The 21,885-nt window shown below is 37.4% G+C and overlaps 1 protein-coding gene across 1 annotated transcript; it reads right to left on the bottom strand.

Moving 5' to 3' along the window:
- Positions 1–10,948: 10,948 nt before the first annotated feature.
- LOC141718324 (uncharacterized) lies at positions 10,949–12,218 on the bottom strand. The gene is made up of 4 exons (XM_074520708.1): positions 11,899–12,218; positions 11,658–11,841; positions 11,451–11,553; positions 10,949–11,274 (listed from the first exon to the last, which is right to left on the bottom strand). The coding sequence occupies exons 1-4, from the start codon at positions 12,216–12,218 to the stop codon at positions 10,949–10,951; spliced, it is 933 nt and encodes a 310-aa protein (XP_074376809.1).
- Positions 12,219–21,885: the final 9,667 nt, after the last annotated feature.

The following is a 21,885-nucleotide window of genomic DNA, read 5'->3' as shown; positions in this document are numbered from 1 at the left end:
CCTATCAGGTGTGTAATTGTTATGTTTGTTAACACCTACCTTCCCATTTCTGTTAGATTTTCTTTTAGTTTCCTTTTTATCCTCAACCATCTTGAGCCTATTATTTAACTGTTCTAAGGTCATGTGCCCTATATTCACCTTACTGACATCTTTGGATGTGCTTGCTTCTTCTTTAACAAAGTTCTTGGAAGTTGAACCAAACTTTTTGTTGAGTTTCTTTAGATTTTCACTAATAGAAACATCTGCCTGTTTTAATTGAGGAACCTTCAACGGATGCTCATTTTCTTCCTTCAACGGATAACCTTCATCATCCGTTGATTCCACATCCGTTGACAGCCCATCAATTAATTCCAGTTTCTTTTTGTTTTTATCCCAGGCAGTTTCACAGAATGATTCAATTCCTTGGACCTTGGCAATTTGAGCACTAACATCCCTAGATGTTTTCCAGGCTTTAATCACCTCTTGCTCTCTCTTTAATTGATTAGAAAGTATTTCTACTTTCTTAATAGATTCAGCTAGTTCATTCTCAACAGATATACAATGCAGCTTGGTTCTCTCTAGGTCAATCAACTTATCTTCTAACATAGCATTTCTATTACTTAAAAACAGATTGTTCTCTTTAATCCTACTATTTTCTTTAGCAAGAGATTTAAGAGACACACGCAAATGATACAATTCAGTAGACATGTCATTAAAAGCATCATTGCACTCTTCTTTAGTAAGTTGTGTTACATCAGTAGTGATTACCTGAGTTGTTACCTGATTGCTTGATGAACTAACTTCATTTTCCTCAGAATCAGCCATTAGAGCTAAGTTGACATACTCCACATCTTCATTCTCTTCCTCTCCATCAGCTGCCCAATCTTTTTCTTGAGTAATGAAAGCCCTTTCCTTTTGCTTGAGCAGATTAAAATATTTCTTCTTGTAATCTACTTGGTCAAATTTCTTCTTTTCAGAGGTTGGCTTTCTGCACTCACTTGAAAAGTGTACACTTATACCACAATTGAAACACTTGAACTTTGATTTGTCCACCATGTTCTTATGAGGTTTAGTGGCTCTAGTGTTTTTCTTAAACTTCATCTTTGCAAATCTCCTGGACAGAAATGCAAGATGCTCATCAACACTATCAGAGTCATCTTGACTGGAGTTGTCTTCATTCTCAGCAACTTGCTCTTTTCCTTTGCTTGATTCCTGATATCTTGTACCATCTTTGGAGTTTGATGTAGATCTCACAGTTTCTTGTCTGCATTCCCTCTCATTTTCAGCTACCAATGCAACTGAACTTCCTTTCTTTCTCCCCTTCTCCAATACCTCATCCTGTTCCAACTCTAGTTTATAAGTCTTCAAGATTCCATATAATCTTTCAAGAGTGAAGTCCTTATAATCCTGAGAGTTTCTTAAGGAGACAGTCATGGGTTTCCATTCCTTTGGCAAGGATCTTAAGAATTTAAGATTTGAATCCTTCACCTGGTACACTCTACCATACAGCTTCAATCCATTCAACAGCTTTTGGAATCTGTTAAATGTGTCATTTAAAGATTCATTTTCTTCAAAATGAAAATACTCATACTGTTGAATGAGAAGCTGCATCTTGTTCTCTTTTACTTGTTCTGTACCTTCACACAGCAGCTGAACTGTGTCCCAAACCTCTTTGGCAGTTGAGCAATTTATCACATTATCAAACATATCCTTGTCAAGACCATTAAACAAAATGTTCATAGCCTTCTTATCCTTGTGGACTTCTTCTGTGTCTTCCATTGTCCATTCTGCTCTAGGTTTTGGAATGGATTGACCAACAGCAATTGTGGCCGTAGCAACTGTGGCTACTTTGTGGGGAATGTGAGGACCATTCTCAATACAGTTTACATAACCTTCATCTTGGGAGAGTAGATGAAGGTGCATTTTCACCTTCCAGTGGTGATAACTGTCTCTGTCAAGAACTGGGATTTTTACTCCAATATCCTTCTTACTCATCTTTGTTAGATTCCAAGATCTTTAAACTCTTTGTTTGTCAAGAGCCTGCTCTGATACCAATTGTTATTTCTAGAGAACTAACAATGAGATTTACAGAAGGGGGGTTGAATGTAAATCTCAAAACTTTTTCAAGTTTTGAGCAGTTTATAAAGACTGTGTGTTCAAGATGAACAAGTGTGTGAATTGCTTTAAGCTGATACAGACAGATATATATTCAAACACAAATGTAAAGAACACAATAAACCTTTAAAAACTTTTCTGGTGGATTTGTTGTTCCATCAGAGATGGTATTTCAGAAATTCTGTGATCTAAGAATTTGATCACAGCTGCATCCTAGTACAAACTAGATAATTTTTCTCTCAAGATTTTTCTAAACACCTCTGGAAAAATTCTTATCTAATTACTAGCTACTACTTGGTTTATATATTACCAAGTTTACAAGTGAAGACAAGGATATAATAAAATAATAAAGTAAGATCTCCACTTGTTTCTTCTCCAGTTCACTCCAGTACTTTGTTGACTTAATGTCTCTTTATACTAGAGTAGAACGGCTGCTTTTTCTGATGTTCCTGAAATTAGGCTGCCACATTTCAGTTATCTCTGTTCACCCACGTGCCTCTGTTTGTAGGTACAACTACCACTTATCAACGGTTAATCAACAGAACATCCGTTGAAGCTTTCATCCGTTGATGCACTCATCCGTTGAAGGATGTTATCCGTTGAAGCTTTAGAGACATCCGTTGAAGCTTAGCTTCTCATCCGTTGAAGGTCTTTAAGTCATCCGTTGATACCACTTCATTTATACAAAATTACAAGGCATGAAATATTTACAATTGGCCTTCCTATCTGCATATCTTCTAGTAGTCAACATGACTCATAGTTTCTCTCAACTTCTAAGAATTACATCTTAAATACAGAGACTGAAATATGCTACAACACTAGACTTATTTCTAAGTAAAGCTACACCATCAACGGATAGCCAAAGTGGTCTTATCCGTTGAGGCTACAGACACTGAATTTCTACTTAAGTGTTTTGTTAAACATATCATCAAACTAATACACATATATTCCTAACACATAATATCTATTAGTCCCTAACAATGCAACAAGAATTACAGAAGGGGGGTTGAATGGAATTCTTGAAACTTTTTCTGAATTATAAAATGTTGTAACTTAAAATATATATATGTCAGTGTTTTGACTTGCAAAGTGTGGAATATTAAGTTAAATATGAATCAAAACACAAAGTAATAAAAGCACAAGTCTTTAAAACTTTCTGATGGATTTGAATGTATCCACCATATATATATATATATATATATATATATATATATATATATATATATATATATATATATATATATATATATATATATATCGAGAGAACTCTGTGAAGCTTGAATAGCTCACAGCTGCTTACAAATAAGAACAACTAAACTTTACAGAGAAATTCTAAATGATTCAGCTTACAATTGTTTCTCTGAGAGAATACTTGCTTAGTCTTGTTGTTGTTCTATTTGCTACTCTTGGTTTATATATCACCAAGATTACACAGTCATAGGACAAGATAATAAAACAAAACCTATCAAGTCTAATACTATGCTGCTTCACTACTCTATTCCAGCATTTTGAATATCTTCATAATAGCATGAAAATGGCAATGCTTCTTTGTTCTCAAAAACCCAGTTGAATAGGCTTCCACATTCCTTTTGCATACACTCGACGCATGTGACTGTGCTGTCACTGTTAACAGATGTTTGAATTGATCATCCGTCGGGTACATGATCATCCGTCGGGTTGCCTTGTTGATCATCCGTCGGGTAGCTTTGTTGATCATCCGTCGGGTAGCTATTTGGCGCTTGACTTTATTTTATTTATGCAGAATTACAAGACATCATCTATGTACAATTAATCAACCTATTCTTCATATCTAATTAAAGTCAACATGACTTATATGCTACTACAGAATCTATACAAAGGTGTTTGCAGAAATGTGCTACATGACTTATTGTTACATAAGCTACTCACTCGATGGATGTCAAATCATCATCCGTCGGGACTGTATTGAGTCATCCGTCGGGACTATATTTGCTTATCTGTCGAGTGCTACATAATGCACTAAGTTGAATCTACTAAGGTGTTTTGTTAATGAAATCATCAAGGTCACAACATATTCCCAACAATCTTCCCCAATTTATGTCTAATAAAATTGTAGCCATAAATTAAGAGAAACTTGATGATAACAAAATACTCTAAAAATACAAATTTAAATGAAAGTAGATAAAACTATAAAGTGCTGCAAATAATAAAATGTACAAAGATTTGCTCACAGTCATTTTCAAGGTGCCCCTCTAGCCTGAGCAAATTAGTGTATTTCCTTGATGATCTGGATCTCTTTCCAAGCTTTCTGTTGTTTTCTTCTATTTGATTTTGGAGCTGTCTGTGGAATTCCAGTTCATCAAATTCTGAGAGATTTAGCATTCCTTGTATTTCCAAAAGAGTCTCATTGCTAGAGATGCTCAACTGGTCTTCTAATCTAAAGAATCTTTTAACTCCCTTATCATCCATGAATTCCATCAGCCAGTAGGGCCTTAGATGCACTCTACTTCCAGTGTAAGGAATAGTTAGAGTCTTTGGGAGTGCACCTTTGGCTCTAATACTCCTCAGTTCTTCAATCTTCTTTAGAACCAGTCTTCTAGCTGTCACATTGAATCCAAAGTTCTTCTTAAATGATGAATAAACCTTTATCAGCACAGATTAGCTTTCTTAAAGGATCCTGTGAAGTGGCCATTAAATCTCTTTTCCTCCCTTGTACTTGAAAACTAACCTTTCAGGTAGATTCCTGTAAGCATCAATCCCTCTAACTTCTTCCAGTTCATCTAGATAGAGGTTTAAATCCTTGATGTCAGAGATGTACATAATGTCTCCCTTGTTGACTTTAGTTTGAGTTGACAAAGTGTCATACCAGGCTCTAGGTGCTTGCTTCAGTCCATAAAGTGCTTTCAAAAGATAGTAGACATATTATGGAAAATTTGTATCTTCAAAACCATGAGGCTGACTGACATAGACTTCCTCCTCCAAATCTCCATTCAGAAAGGCACTTTTGGCATCCATTTAATAGACCTTGAAATTGGCATGGGCTGCATAGGCTAAGAAGATTCTGATGGCTTTAAGTCTTGCAACAGGAGCAAATGTTTCATCAAAATCTATCCCTTCTTGTTGACAATAGCCCTTAGCAACCAATCTAGTTTTGTTCCTGACTACTATGCCATTTTTATCCATCTTGTTTCTGAATACCCATTTGGTGTCTATTGGATTCTTTCCTTTAGGCTTGGGTACCAGCTTCCATACTTTATTCCTTTAAAATTGGTTTAGCTCCTCTTGCACAGCTAAAATCCAATCAGGATCCAACAAAGCTTCTTCTACCTTCTTTGGTTCTTTCTTAGAGAGGAAGCTGCTATATAGAAACTCTTCTTGAGTTTCCCTTCTTGTTTGAACTCTAGAAGATACATCACCAATGATGAGCTCAAAGGGGTGATCCTTTGTTGAGGTAGATTAGCTCTATATGTAGAGACCTCATTGTTGTCTTAATGTGTAATTGAGTTTTGATTATTAGAAACTCCCCCTGAGTTTATGGATCTTTGATTTGAGAATGGGGAAATTTCTGTAAGTGATCTGTTCTGACTTTCAGCTTCTTTTGATGACCCGACGGATGGTGAATTTTTAGTACCGACGGATGAAGCTGGTTGTCTCCCGACGGATAAGACAGATTGTCTCCCAACGGATGAAGTATTTTGCAACTCGACAGATGTTGAATTTTGTGCTTCATTGATAGTAGATTTTTCTATATTGTCCTTTGATACTGTTTCTTGATCACTTTCATCATCACTGTCATCACTAACCATCTCCACATTGTCAAATTTGAGGCTCTCATGGTAATCCCCATCTTGCAGTCCTTCAATCTTTTTATCATTAAACACAACATGTATTGATTCCACAATAATGTTGGTTCTCAGATTGTAGACTCTGTATTCTTTACCAACAACATATCCAACAAAAATTCCTTCATCTGCTTTAGCATTAAACTTCCCATTCTAATCAGTTTGATTTCTCAAGATATAACATTTGCAGCCAAAGACATGAAGAAAAATTAGAGTTGGCTTTTTGTTCTTGAACAATTGGTAGGGAGTCATGCATTTTGCTTGATTAACCAAAGAAATTTTCTGAGTATAGCATGTAGTATTTACAGCTTCAGCCCAGAAATATGTTGGTAACTTAGATTCTTCAAGCATTATCCTTGCAGCTTCAATAAGTGATCTGTTCTTTCTTTCTACTACTCCATTTTCTTGTGGAGTTCTTGCTGCTGAAAACTCATGCAAAATCCCATTTACTTCACAAAATGCTCTCATGACAGAATTCTTGAACTCAGTTCCATTGTCACTCCTGATTCTTCCAACTTTGAAATCAGGATGATTGTTGACTTGCCTTATGTGATTGATGATGATTTCACCAGCCTCATCATTAGACTTAAGGAAATATGTCCAAGAGAACTTTGAGAAATCATCTACAATTACTAGGCAAAATCTTTTCCTTGAGATGGACAACACATTGACTGGTCCAAACAAATCCATGTGTAGCAGTTGCAAAGGTTCTTCAATTGTTGAATCAAGCTTCTTTCTGAATGATGCTTTAATTTGCTTTCCCTTTTGGCAAGCATCACACAGTCCATCCTTGGAAAACTCTACTTGAGGAATGCCTCTAACCAGTTCTTTCTTTACAAGCTCATTCATGGTCTTGAAGTTTAGATGGGATAGCTTCTTGTGCCATAGCCAACTTTCATCTTGACTTGCTTTACTGAGAAGACAAGTAACAGATTCTGCATTTGATGAGTTAAAGTCAGCTAAGTACACATTTCCTTTTCTCACTCCAGTGAGAATCACTTTGTTGCTCCTCTTGTTTGTCACAACACAGGCTTCTGAGTTGAAGGTCACTGAATTGCCTTTATCATAAAGTTGGCTGATACTCAACAAATTATGCTTGAGGCCATCCATTAAGGCAACCTCCTCAATGATGACATTGTCTTTTAAAATCAAGCCATATCCCACAGTATAACCCTTGCTATCATCTCCAAAAGTAATACTTGGGCCAGCTCTCTCCTTGAACTCTGTGAGCAGGGTAGAATCACCAGTCATGTGTCTTGAACAACCACTATCCAAGTACCACAGATTCTTTCTGTTTCCCTGCACATATTAAAATCAAATCAAGTTGATTTTGATACCCAAGTTTCCTTGGGTCCTGCCTTGTTAGCTTTCTTCTTCTGTTTCTTAGGTTTGATCTCATTTGACTTAGGGATATCAGATTCATCCTTAGTCATCTGAGTTGGACCTTTGAAACCATTCATTAAAACAGAATTATCATGCACATTTTCATTAACAGGAAATGGCATGCTATTAGCAAACATGTTATTCCAGTAGGGCATGCTAAATGGCATTTGAGGCATACTAAATGCAGCATAATAAGGATTAGGTGCAAATGACATATTAGCAAATTGTGCATTCATATTCTGTGTAGACATATCATTCATAGGCATAGAAGACATGGAATTCATGTTGGAAAACGGAGGTGGCACAGATATAGAAGTAGGCATGACAGTTTTGCAATTAACAGACAGATGATTTACACTACCACACTTAACACAGATTTTTCTTGGAGCATACTTATCAAGTATGTAGTTGTTATGTTTGTTAATCCCTACTTTACCATTTCTATTGTTTTTCTTTTTAGCCTCTGTTTTAACCTCAATATTTTCTAGTCTGTCATTCAATTGCTTGATAGATAGATGACCAACATTCACTTTCTTCTCCTTCCTCACTTGACTAGATTCTCCTGAAATGAAGTTTTTGGAAACTGGTCCATATTTTTCATTTAACTTGGCAAGTTTGGCTTTACTCACAGGTTTGCTCACAGCCGACGAATGAGAATTTATGTCACTCGACGGATAATCCTTTAGATTATCCGACGGATGACTCTCATCATCCGTCGAGTCCACATCTGTTAGAAATCCTTCAACCAAATTGGATTCCAGCTTCTCCTTATTCTTCTTCCAGGCTGCATCACAAAAGGACTCAATACCTTAAACTTTGATGATTTGAGCATGAACATCACTAGATGTTTTCCATGCCTTAATCACCTCATGTTCTCGTTCAAGCTGCTTCTTCAAAATCTCTTTTTTCTTCAAGGACTCAGTTAATTCATCCTTAGCAGTCTTACACTCAATTCTCAGTTTTTCAAATTCAATAAACTGAGACTCTAGCACATTATTTCTCTCACTTAAAAACAAATTATTTTCTTTGATTTTAGCATTTTCCTTAGTGAGGGACTTAAGTGTAACACGCAAATGATATAATTCTGTAGACATGTCATTTATTGCATCATTACACTCAGCTTTAGATAAATGTGCAAGGTTAGTGGTGATTACCTGATTACTTGAAGAACTTGTCTCTGTTTCATCAGACTTGGCCATTAGGGCTAGGTTGACATAGATGACATCCTCATCCTCATCCAGATCATCTACTGCCCAGTCATTTTCTTGTGTATTGAAAGCCCTTTCCTTTTGTTTGAGCAACTCAAAATATTTCTGTTTATAATCCACAGGCTCAAACTTCTTCTTGCTGGAATCTGACTTTCTACACTCACTGGCAAAGTGCCCTGCCAAGCCACATTTGAAATATTTGAATTTTGATTTATCCACCATATTTCTATTTGGCTTAGCTGCTCCAAAGTTCTTCTTGAACTTGATCTTGGAAAATCTTTTGGAAAGAAATGCTAGATGTTCATCAATGTCATCCATATCATCTTGGCTCAAGGAATCTTCATTTTCTGCTACCAGCCCCTTACCCTTATTTTCACAGACCTTTGAAATAGACTCAACAGCTTCTATCTTCATCTTCTTCTCTTTCTCTAACTCAACAACCAGTGCAATGGACCCTCCTTTCTTTCTCCCTTTCTCTATTCTTTCATCTTGCTCTATTTCAAGCTCATAAGTCTTTAGAATGCCATACAGTCTCTTTAGTGTAAACTCATTGTTTTCTTGTGAATTTCTCAAGGAGACTGTCACTGGTTTCCATTCTTTTGGAAGGGATCTCGGAAATTTGAGGTTAGAATCCTTGGTTTGGTAGACTCTTCCATGCAGTTTTAGAGCATTTAGTAGCTTTTGAAATCTACTAAAGATATCAGTGAGAGTTTCACCTTCTTCATAGTGGAAATGCTCATATTGCTGAATTAGTAAATGCATCTTGTTTTTTCTAACTTGTTTAGTGCCATCACAGATATCCCAAACTTCCTTGGCAGTTTTGCAATTGATGATGTTGTCAAACATGTCACCATCAACTCCATTGAATAATATATTCATGGCCTTCTTGTCTTTCCTGACTTGTTCAATATCAGGATCTGACCATTCATGCCTTGGCTTGGGAACTGATGGCTCATTTCCAGTTGCAGCTCTCATTGGTACATGAGGGCCTCTCTCTATGCAATCTACATAGGCCTCATCTTGAGAAAGTAAATGAAGATGCATCTTTACCTTCCAGTGATGGTAATTATCTTTGTCCAGAAAAAGGATTCTTGACTCCAACATCCTTCTTGTTCATCTTGCTGTTTGTTGTGATCTTTAAACTCTTTGTTCTTCAAGAGCTCGCTCTGATACCAATTGTTAATCCCTAACAATGCAACAAGAATTACAGAAGGGGGGTTGAATGGAATTCTTGAAACTTTTTCTGAATTATAAAATGTTCTAACTTAAAATATATATATATGACAGTGTTTTGACTTGCAAAGTGCGGAATGACAAGTTAAATATGAATCAAAACACAAAGTAATAAAAACACAAGTCTTTAAAACTTTCTGGTGGATTTGAATGTATCCAACAGATATATATATATCAAGATAATTCTGTGAAGCTTGAATAGCTCACAGCTGCTTACAAATAAGAACAACTAAACTTTACAGAGAAATGTTAAAGGATTCAGCTTACAATTATTTCTCTGAGAGAATACTTGCTTAGTCTTGTTGTTGTTGTTGTTCTATTTTCTACTCTTGGTTTATATATCACCAAGATTACACAGTCATAGGACAAGATAATAAAACAAAACCTATCAAGTCTAATACTATGTTGTTTCACTACTCAATTCCAACATCTTTGAATATCTTCATAATAGCATGGAAATGGCAATGCTTCTTTGTTATCAAAAACCCAGTTGAATAGGCTTTCACATTCCTTTTGCATACACTCGACACATGTGACTGTGTTGTCACTGTCAACAGATGTTTGAATTGATCTTCCGTCGGGTACAGATCATCCGTCGGGTTGCCTTGTTGATCATCCGTCGGGTAGCTTTGTTGATCATCCGCCGGGTAGCTATTTGGCACTTGACTTCATTTCATTTATGCAGAATTACAAGACATCATCTATGTACAATTAATCAACCTATTTTGCATATCTAATTAAAGTCAACATGACTTATATGCTACTACAGAATCTATACAAAGGTGTTTGCAGAAATGTGCTACATGACTTATTGTTACATAAGCTACTCACTCGATGGATGTCAAATCATCATCCGTCGGGACTGTATTGAGTCATCTGTTGGGACTATATTTTCTTATCCGTCGAGTGCTACATAATACACTACGTTGAATCTACTAAGGTGTTTTGTTAATGAAATCATCAAGGTCATAACATATTCCCAACAATATCTCTTAAACATTTATCAACACTCTCAATACCATGCCGATGTTGCATGGGTGCTTCGTCCCAAATGATTTAACTTGTGTTCTGTAATAATTTAACAAATTATGTACCGTGCTTTATTCCAGCTACAGAGCATTGGTCTACAATGATAGGTATATGAAATCGTGAGTGAGCCGTCCTACCACCATCTAACAAAATAGTTGCAATTCCTGATGAGGCTACTGGCTAAACAATTTTACGCTCAGAACGAAGGCGACATAGAAGTGTCTGCCAGACAAATGTTTTCTCATGTCCGCCACTTCCATAGACAAAGAACTGTCCGCCTTTGTTAGAATTTACACTTTTGACAATAGCCTCATACACTTCCTTTTGCTCTCTATTCAACTTGATATAATTCTCATCATGTTGCCTTTTCATTTGCTCTGTATCGTAACCTGTTTCTTCAGCAATTAAACCATTGCCACTATTGTAAAGAAAGACTTCTGGAAGATAGGGCATTGTCGGGAAATCTTTTAAGCTCTTTCCAATATCATTCAGAAGTTTTTCAATTTCTGCAGGAATAGTTATAAAATAGTTTAACGTTTTTAGTCAAATTATGAATTCAAAATATGTAATTATGGAAAATATAGATTGTTTTATACTCCATTCATCGCAAACAAAAAACGACTAAAGAGTAGAAAGAGATATAAGTATTGAGAATGAAAGCCAAATTTAAAGATAGTCATACCCGCAAGAGCATAATTTTGAATGTCACAATCTGGGAGTTGTAAATTCCCATTACGACATTCTTTACGTTTTCGGAGGATGATATCGTCAGACATACATTTCCACTGAGCACTCCATAAAATAATGGATCAGAGATTGTGCAATATGCCAAAATGTTAACAAACATTTCACAGAGCTATTTCACAAGAGATGAGTGCGAATTCTCAACCACTGCTTCATGCCATTGACTGTCATTCTGAAGAAGCCCCAAAGCAGCACATGCTTCATTGAAACTTTCAAAAACATGACCTTCAACCGTCCTTAGATCGTCAAATGAAGTACAACCTTTTCTCCGCATAAGTAACATGCGGAGATACAACAAATCACCGCCAGTAGCATGTACTTCTATTAATCTGCCAATTACATCACCTCTTTGGCGAGGTCTCTATTTACACTCTTGGGGTAGCTACGTAAAATGCGTAGGAAATTCAGCATAGGTAAAATCTCGAGCGGCTGGAAATTTTTTATTAGCTTCAAACCAAGCCTCAAGTTTTGTCCTTTTACTATCAGCTTGCTGAACAACTTCAGATAGTGTTGTACCTGTTCTAAAACTGACGTACTTGTTTCCAGGTAAATGAATAGGTAATCTATCAACAGATGGCCACCGAGAATGTACATCAAAACCAAATATTCTCCATGCTGCTTCAGAGGCACAAACATAACGACCATCAAGATCTTGCTTTACTTCATTTAAACAGGATTGCTTCTTCGATACACTACTATCGGGCATTGATTTGTTTTTTTAGGACCATAGTAGCAGTATCATGACCTTTAAGACAATACTGGAATAGATACTTAAGGGACCGAGCACTGTTACATACCTCGAGATTTATATGGCATTGAAAAAGAACCAATAAGTATCTATTAAATGGAACAATAAACCTATTGTCCAAAAAAATACCTTTCTTTTTTATACTTCTACCAGTGTTGCGTCTACGATAAATGGGAAAACCACAATCATCAATATACGTGTTACCATTGAACCTGCAATGAATGTACCGATATTTCCTGTGAAAAAAATCCAATTCTGTATATAATTACATGGCAATGATCCTAAATATAGTAATATGATGTTGGTTTAAATTGATTAATTTAAACCATGTAAATATAAAAAATCTCTGTTTATAACATTGTATGATACCTCTAAGGAAAGTGTTTCATAAATCTCTCTTTAACCATGCAAGGTGAAAAGGTGTTGTCAACTCCACAGGGCCCATGAATCATGTAATTGCTGACAGCGGCATAACCAACAGGATCTGTATCTTTGTCAGGTATTTCAGCACTGACCAGAGCATCTATTTGAGCAACTGTTTTGGGCCTATAATCCGGGTGTAGCCAAATCAACATATGCATGTGTGGAAGACCCCGTTTCTGAAATTCTATTACATGCATAACTGTAAAATGCATTAGAATTAAATGCTCAGAGTAAAGAGTTTCTAAACTGTCATAAGAGGAAAGGTTAATTAAAAAATACCTCATATGCATTTTCTAAAGCATTTTTTCTTCTTTATCAAATGCATTAGCTGATCCAACTTGAGTTCAAAAACTCTGGACACTATGTCAGGTGCATCGCACACATCAACACCCGGTAAATATTTCATTATCTCAGTTATTTTAGGGCACTTTGTATTACATGTCATTGTCAGGAAAAGAGAAGGGTGTCCAATAGCCCTGCATAACGCAAGTGCATCCTTAAAATGTTGTGACATATATATTTGCGAACCTGTGAAGGATGCAGGTAATACAACAGCTTTCCCAACATAATTGGGATCGTGATCACCTTTACGCAAAGCATCTCGGATGGAAGTATACAGATCCGACCTTATAGTTGTTTGGTGAGTAGTAACCCAATCCAACCGATATTGTTCAATTGCATAAAAGGCATCAACGACATACTGTTTCCACAAATGACCTGATAAATGCAGAGTCAACCCTAACACAAAAAAATGATTTAGATAATGTGGCCATTGAATAAATTCTGATCAATTTCATGAAGATAGTAAATATATCCTGGAAAAAACTAAACATATGAGAGGTTACAATATACCTTCAGAAAGGCGAATCATCAACTTATAGCAATAATATTTTTAATGGAAACATATTCTCGATGCTTCTTTTCAAAATTATTATCATCAGGATTTATATCGGCTGATTTCGACATTTTTGTTTTATTCAATGGAATCTTTGTATGAAAACCTTCATTTGCATGGGGGAACAAAAGTGGATACTGAAGCTGCATAAAAAAATGTCAGTTTCTCAAACCCTCTGAAGCGATTTTGTACGCGTCTCCACAATTGTATCCCGAAAACCTAATGAATCCCCATTAGTACTTACTATCATACCTCCAACCTCATCTGTAGGTCCAATTATATTAGGACGATCACTCGCTGATTGAGAAGTTAAGAGAACCAATCTAAACTCATCTTGTTCATTGTCTTTGAAGCGCTCACGTGCAGCATGAAATTACCTAACCAATTCATTATGCTGATTTAACATGTCCATAATAGCTTCAACAATGCTCTCGTCAATTTCATCTCTGCATCCACCGATTAGATTCATCCTATTCTCAAGTTCATTTTCAGTATCATAGATGTATGCTCGACAAAATCTGGGAGATTCACCATCTTCCAGAAGCACACTACCAAGAAGATGAAGATTTTGACCTTTGACGTTAAAGCAATAGGGTGCTCCTCCATTGTTAATTTTGTGATCAATTTTACCACCACTGGAACACATCGCAAATAATGAATTGTAAATATGATGGTTTAACTTGAAGTGGATTGTCCTATCGTTTCCATATAGTAATGATCTTAGTGGCTCAAGAGGTTATTTCTCTGGTAAGAGCTGAACCTGTCCATTCTTCCAGCATAGAGAGAAGGTAGGAGAGTTGTTTCTGTTGGATTTGTTGTTCCATTCCATGTTCCATATATGGGCACCACACTTAACACATGTTGAGGTTGGCGGACCAATATTTACATAACCATCCCAAAGATCAATCCCAGACAAATCCACAGGTTCAGCTTCTGCAGTTTTACCAAAAAAAAGTGCATTAATTAAACCATCTTTAATTACGTGCGACAAACCTGCATAAATTAGCAACAAAGTAATGATAAAAATACCCTCGTCAAAAAGTTGTTCTTCCACATGTGTTCCATCATACGCGTCATCAAAATTATTAATCAGGTTGGCAGCGACGGGAGAAGGTAATCGACTGTCATTCATATCGGAGTTATGCCTAAGTGAAACATCTGTAATTAAATTGGAAAATCAGAATATTGATAATGATGGCCATTCCCGGAAATAAGATGAATCTGACAAAATTCAACTACTCATACTCTGTGAAGCAGGATCAATATTCTCCTTAGTTTTTTCTTTATTACGTAGAATTGTAGATATGTTAGGGCCTCTGTAACGTCTCTTCGAGTCTATTAAAAAGAGCTCAACATCTTATATAAATATATTCCAAAATATAATTTGTCGTAATAATTCCTTATCTCATATATCGTGTTCCAGAATGGATGTACCCCATTACCTGATATGTCAGATTCAACATGAGCCTTTGACGTTTGTTTTTTTGGAATATATGATTTGACACTTGAAGGCGGAGTGGTACCTAAAAAAATCAATTCATTATTCAAATATGTAGAGCATAATAATGGACTGCTACTGATCAAGGAATAAGAACTGAAAACTTACGATTAGATAAACATGATATGTTTGGGTTGTTATTGGAAAGCGGTGTGTGATTCATTGTGGCTTGACCAAAGCCTAAGCAAAACAAAATAAATTAAAAAATCTAATTAATTAGAAGACCAAACCCATAAATCATGACCACACATCTAATTTAAATACAACCACCTAAGGTGTTATGCAAACATGGTTAAATAACGTATCTTAAATCGGGGGACAAAAAATATGAATTAAGTTTGAAGCAAACATACATGTGCTGGCATTGTGAGATCTCGGTGACATAATTGGTGTATTATTGTTTGACGCGGGATATGATGATATATTTTTGGTAGGAGTTGATCCTACAAATATCAATTTGTAAACAATAACAGCAACTTAAGTAAAATATATATTTATATATAAGTTATCTAGATTGACAAAGGATTAACAACTGAACACTCACAATTAGTTATACTAGATAATATTGAGCTGTTATTGCAATTCAGACTGTACTTTAGTTGAGCTTTACCAGAGCCTTATAAAAAAATAAAGTAGAAACCAACATTATAAATCAATGTAAAATAATAAATGTTAACTACATGTTATCTACATAATTTACGGCTACTAGCAAGGTGAGATCTCGATGACATTATAGTATAGGTTCTGCTAGTTGTAGAATCAGTTCTTATATCACTTTGCTGAGAGCCTGATAATTGAAGAATGATATAAGATCAAAAATTAGTTGCATCAATAATTTACAAAATATATATGATAACACCATGTCGTCAAGAAACGTTCCCGGGATATTTGAAGCAAAATTCTCTTTATCTGTAACTGCTAATTGAACTGCATAATAATAAATGGATATGGAAAATCCAACAAAAAATACGTAATATGCTAGGTAATATGTTAAGAGATGCTGCAAATATAGAATACCTGGATATTCCAGACCAGTACGATTCATGTTGAGCAACCTATTACGTAGAAACCTGTCCAAAGATGATTCACGACCTCGACAAACTGGGCTCACAAATTTAATTTTTACATTATTAAACACAATCGTTCTAAGCTACATTACAAATCTTTCAATTGTTGAAAAAAATATACATACTATAGTTACAGATGCGTGGGTAGCCGTCACAGGGTGAGAGATATTTTTTCGGCTATTCGATATGTTCTCATCCAGAGGTTGGAGAATCGGATCGCATATCTGTCCACGACCTCGTCGCTTAGCAGCTAAAACGAATACTAAATGTGAAAATGATGACTACAAACTATCGATAACAACGTTTAAAGAAAACAAAGAGATAGTATGATTATGTAGACTCGTACCAGGACCATTGTCATCAAAGGTAATAGAACGTTTGCTCCGCTTCATAGCTTATTTGGTATGTGATTAATATGAGACCAGATCATACAACACTTATCCAAACGAAACAAACTCCACAAGACATTGTGGTTAGTAGTTAGCCTTTAGTGATAAGGATATAGATAAGATATTAATTAGTTGACGTACAGAGATATCGGAAGTTTAGACTTATCTGTATATTATGTAAACACTATATAACAGAAGATATGCCGTAGTTCTGCATATTGAATTTCAGTGGAATAACAAGAATCATTATTCTCACTTGGTATCAGGCCAGAACGAACCTATGGCTATTAACGATGAATCCGCCACATCAGGTTCATCTTCCGCCACTCTCTCACCTGCTTCCACCAATCTCCCGAATATCACCTCTATCCATCACCTTATTTTCGTTCGTCTAGACAATAATAACTACCTTCTGTGGCTTACACAGTTTAAGCCATTACTCAAAGGCTATGGGCTTGAAGGGTACGTTGATGGGACTCTCCCATGTCCTCCTCGAACCCTCACACCAGAAGCTACCACCGTCAATCCTGCCTATGTCGAGTGGCAAAAACAAGATCAAGTACTCCTAGGTTGGTTATTATCTTCACTTTCTGAGGTTGTTCTTGCACAAGTAGTTGGGCTCACTACAACACGTGACGTGTGGATCGCTCTTGAACGACAGTTTGCCTCCAAATCTCAAGCAAGGATCATGCAACTCCGCCGAGAACTTCAACTATGCGCAAAGGATCTAAATCCATGCAGCAATATTTTTCTCATGCCAAACAATTGGCTGATAGTTTGGCCGCATCAGGTCACCCTATTGTCACATCTGATCTTCAACAAATTATTTTAGCTGGTCTTGACAGTACATATGATCCCATTGTCACCGCTTTAACCACCACAGCGGCTGACGCATCAATGGATGATTTCTTTGCACATCTATTAGGTTTTGAAATGCACATTGATGCTCAGACAGCTCTTCTACACCAGCAACCAATTGCCCATGTTTCCTCTCAATAGAGGAACAATCATCACAGGACTGGGTCAGGCAACAACATGTATCACTCCCACACTAATCCTGTGAATCGAAATCGCAACTCAAGCAATACGAGTCGCCCAACATCTATGCAGCATCCCAGAGGACCGTGTCAATTGTGTGGGCGGAAAAATTACACGGTAGCTGATTGTTGGTATCGATTTGATAAAAATTTCCAGCCTCGTCCATCTACTCCACCTCAAGCGTACATAGCTGCACCAGGGTCTGCTCTTGATTGTAATTGGATTCCGGATACAGGTGTTACTCACCATCTTACCTCTGACTTTAACAACTTAAGCATGAGCTCCTCTTATGAAGGTCCTGACTCCATTCGTGTCGGTAATGGCTCTAATCTTCCTATCGAACACATTGGTAATACTTCATTCTTTTCCAATTCCAGAAAATTTTATCTTAACACACTTTACCATGTCTCAACCAACAAAAGTACATAAGAGAAATTCTTAACAAAATACACTTTGACAGAGCCAAGCCCGTTCATACACCTCTGGCTGCTAATACACAATTATCAAAAGAAGGGTCTCCAAAATTTTCTGATCCTACACTATATCGTAGTGTTGTAGGTGCTTTGCAGTACCTTACGTTTACTAGGCCAGACATATCAATTGCCGTAAATAAGGTTTGTCAATTCCTGCAAAATCCAACCGAAGATCACTGGGCTACAGTCAAAAGAATTTTGAGATATCTTAAACACACCATCAACCATGGTCTCCTTTTATGACGCCCATCTGCACTTCACATTCAAGCATATTCCGATGCTGATTGGGCTGGATGTCCTCATGATCGTCGTTCCACAAGTGGTTATTGTATATTTCTTGGTGGTAACATAGTCTCGTGGAGTGCACGAAAACAAAAGATAGTTTCGCGCTCTTCCACTGAAGCTGAATATCACAGCTTAGCCACTGCTACAACCGAGGTTATGTGGATTCAAACTCTCCTAAGTGAAATTGGATATCCTATCTCCAATCCTACTCTATGGTGTGACAACCTGGGTGCTACATATCTTACAGCAAATCCTGTGTTTCATGCGCGAACTAAGCACATAGAAATCGACTATCATTTTGTCAGAGAAAGGGTTTCTCAAAACAAGCTTCAAGTTCGATTTATCTCTTCCAAAGATCAGATTACGGATATTTTTATTAAAGGCCTGGGATCCCCTCGCTTCTAGCAACTTCGAGACAAGTTGACCATCTGCTCCCCCATGCTCAACTTGCGGGAGGGTATGAGACCAGATCATACAACACTTATATAACCGAAACAAACTCCACAAGACATTGTGGTTAGTAGTTAGCCTTTAGTGATAAGGATATAGATAAGATGTTAATTAGTTGACGTACAGAGATATCGGAAGTTTAGACTTATCTGTATATTATGTAAACACTATATAACAGAAGATATGCCGTAGTTCTGCATATTGAATTTCAGTGGAATAACAAGAATCATTATTCTCACTTGGTATCAGGCCAGAACGAACCTATGGCTATTAACGATGAATCCGCCACATCAGGTTCATCTTCCGCCACTCTCTCACCCGCTTCCACCAATCTCCCGAATATCACCTCTATCTATCACCTTATTTTCGTTCGTCTAGACAATAATAACTACCTTCTGTGGCTTACACAGTTTAAGCCATTACTCAAAGGCTATGGGCTTGAAGGGTACGTTGATGGGACTCTCCCATGTCCTCCTCGAACCCTCACACCAGAAGATACCACCGTCAATCCTGCCTATGTCCAGTGGCAGAAACAAGATCAAGTACTCCTAGGTTGGTTATTATCTTCACTTTCTGAGATTGTTCTTGCACAAGTAGTTGGGCTCACTACAACACGTGACGTGTGGATCGCTCTTGAATGACAGTTTGCCTCCAAATCTCGAGCAAGGATCATGCAACTCCGCCGAGAACTTCAACTATGCACAAAGGATCTAAATCCATGCAGCAATATTTTTCTCATGCCAAACAACTGGTTGATAGTTTGGCCGCATCAGGTCACCCTATTGTTACATCTGATCTTCAACAAATTATTTTAGTTGGTCTTGACAGTGCATATGATCCCATTGTCACCGCTTTAACCACCACAGTGGCTGACGCATCAATGGATGATTTCTTTGCACATCTATTAGCTTTTGAAATGCGCATTGATGCTCAGACAGCTCTTCTACAGCAGCAACCAGTTGCCCATGTTTCCTCTCAACAGAGGAACAATCATCACAGGACTGGGTCAGGCAACAACAGGTATCGCTCCCACACTAATCCTGTGAATCGAAATCGTAACTCAAGCAATACGAGTCGCCCAACATCTATGCAGCATCCCAGAGGACCATGTCAATTGTGTGGGCGGAAAAATCACACGGTAGCTGATTGTTGGTATCGATTTGATAAAAATTTCCAGCCTCGTCCATCTACTCCACCTCAAGCGTACATAGCTGCACCAGGGTCTGCTCTTGATTGTAATTGGATTCCGGATACAGGTGCTACTCACCATCTTACCTCTGACTTTAACAACTTAAGCATGAGCTCCTCTTATGAAGGTCCTGACTCCATTCGTGTCGGTAATGGCTCTAATCTTCCTATCGAACACATTGGTAATACTTCATTCTTTTCCAATTCCAGAAAATTTTATCTTAACACACTTTACCATGTCTCAACCAACAAAAGTACATAAGAGAAATTCTTAACAAAACACACTTTGATGGAGCCAAGCCCGTTCATACACCTCTGGCTGCTAATACACAATTATCAAAAGAAGGGTCTCCAAAATTTTCTGATCCTACACTATATCGTAGTGTTGTAGGTGCTTTGCAGTACCTTACGTTTACTAGGCCAGACATATCAATTGCCGTAAATAAGGTTTGTCAATTCCTGCAAAATCCAACCGAAGATCACTGGGCTACAGTCAAAAGAATTTTGAGATATCTTAAACACACCATCAACCATGGTCTCCTTTTACGACGCCCATCTGCACTTCACATTCACGCATATTCCGATGCTGATTGGGCTGGATGTCCTGATGATCGTCGTTCTACAAGTGGTTATTATATATTTCTTGGTGGTAACATAGTCTCGTGGAGTGCACGAAAATAAAAGACAGTTTCGCGCTCTTCCACTGAAGCTGAATATCGCAGCTTAGCCACTGCTACAACCGAGGTTATGTGGATTCAAACTCTCCTCAGTGAAATTGGATATCCTATCTCCAATCCTACTCTATGGTGTGACAACCTGGGTGCTACATATCTTACAGCAAATCCTGTGTTTCATGCACGAACTAAGCACATAGAAATCGACTATCATTTTGTCAGAGAAAGGGTTGCTCAAAACAAGCTTCAAGTTCGATTTATCTCTTCCAAAAATCAGATTACGGATATTTTTATTAAAGGTCTGGGATCCCCTCGCTTCCAGCAACTTCGAGACAAGTTAACCATCTGCTCCCCCATGCTCAACTTGCGGGAGGGTATGAGACCAGATCATACAACACTTATCCAACCGAAACAAACTCCACAAGACATTGTGGTTAGTAGTTAGCCTTTAGCGATAAGGATATAGATAAGATGTTAATTAGTTGACGTACAGAGATATCGGAAGTTTAGACTTATATGTATATTATGTAAACACTATATAACAGAAGATATGCCGTAGTTCTGCATATTGAATTTCAGTGGAATAACAAGAATCATTATTCTCACTTGGTATCAGGCCAGAACGAACCTATGGCTATTAACGATGAATCCGCCACATCAGGTTCATCTTCCGCCACTCTCTCACCCGCTTCCACCAATCTCCCGAATATCACCTCTATCCATCACCTTATTTTCGTTCGTCTAGATAATAATAACTACCTTTTGTGGCTTACACAGTTTAAGCCATTACTCAAAAGCTATGGGCTTGAAGGGTACGTTGATGGGACTCTCCCATGTCCTCCTAGAACCCTCACACCAGAAGCTACCACCGTCAATCCTGCCTATGTCCAGTGGCAGAAACAAGATCAAGTACTCCTAGGTTGGTTATTATCTTCACTTTCTGAGGTTGTTCTTGCACAAGTAGTTGGGCTCACTACAACACGTGACGTGTGGATCGCTCTTGAACGACAGTTTGCCTCCAAATCTCGAGCAAGGATCATGCAACTCCGCCGAGAACTTCAAACTATGCGCAAAGGATCTAAATCCATGCAGCAATATTTTTCTCATGCCAAACAACTGGCTGATAGTTTGGCCGCATCAGGTCACCCTATTGTCACATCTGATCTTCAACAAATTATTTTAGCTGGTCTTGACAGTGCATATGATCCCATTGTCACCGCTTTAACCACCACAGCGGCTGACGCA

This window comes from Apium graveolens, chromosome 4, assembly GCF_009905375.1.
Source record: "Apium graveolens cultivar Ventura chromosome 4, ASM990537v1, whole genome shotgun sequence".
Lineage (NCBI taxonomy): Eukaryota > Viridiplantae > Streptophyta > Magnoliopsida > Apiales > Apiaceae > Apium > Apium graveolens.
This window is presented reverse-complemented; position numbering and strand designations above follow the sequence as displayed.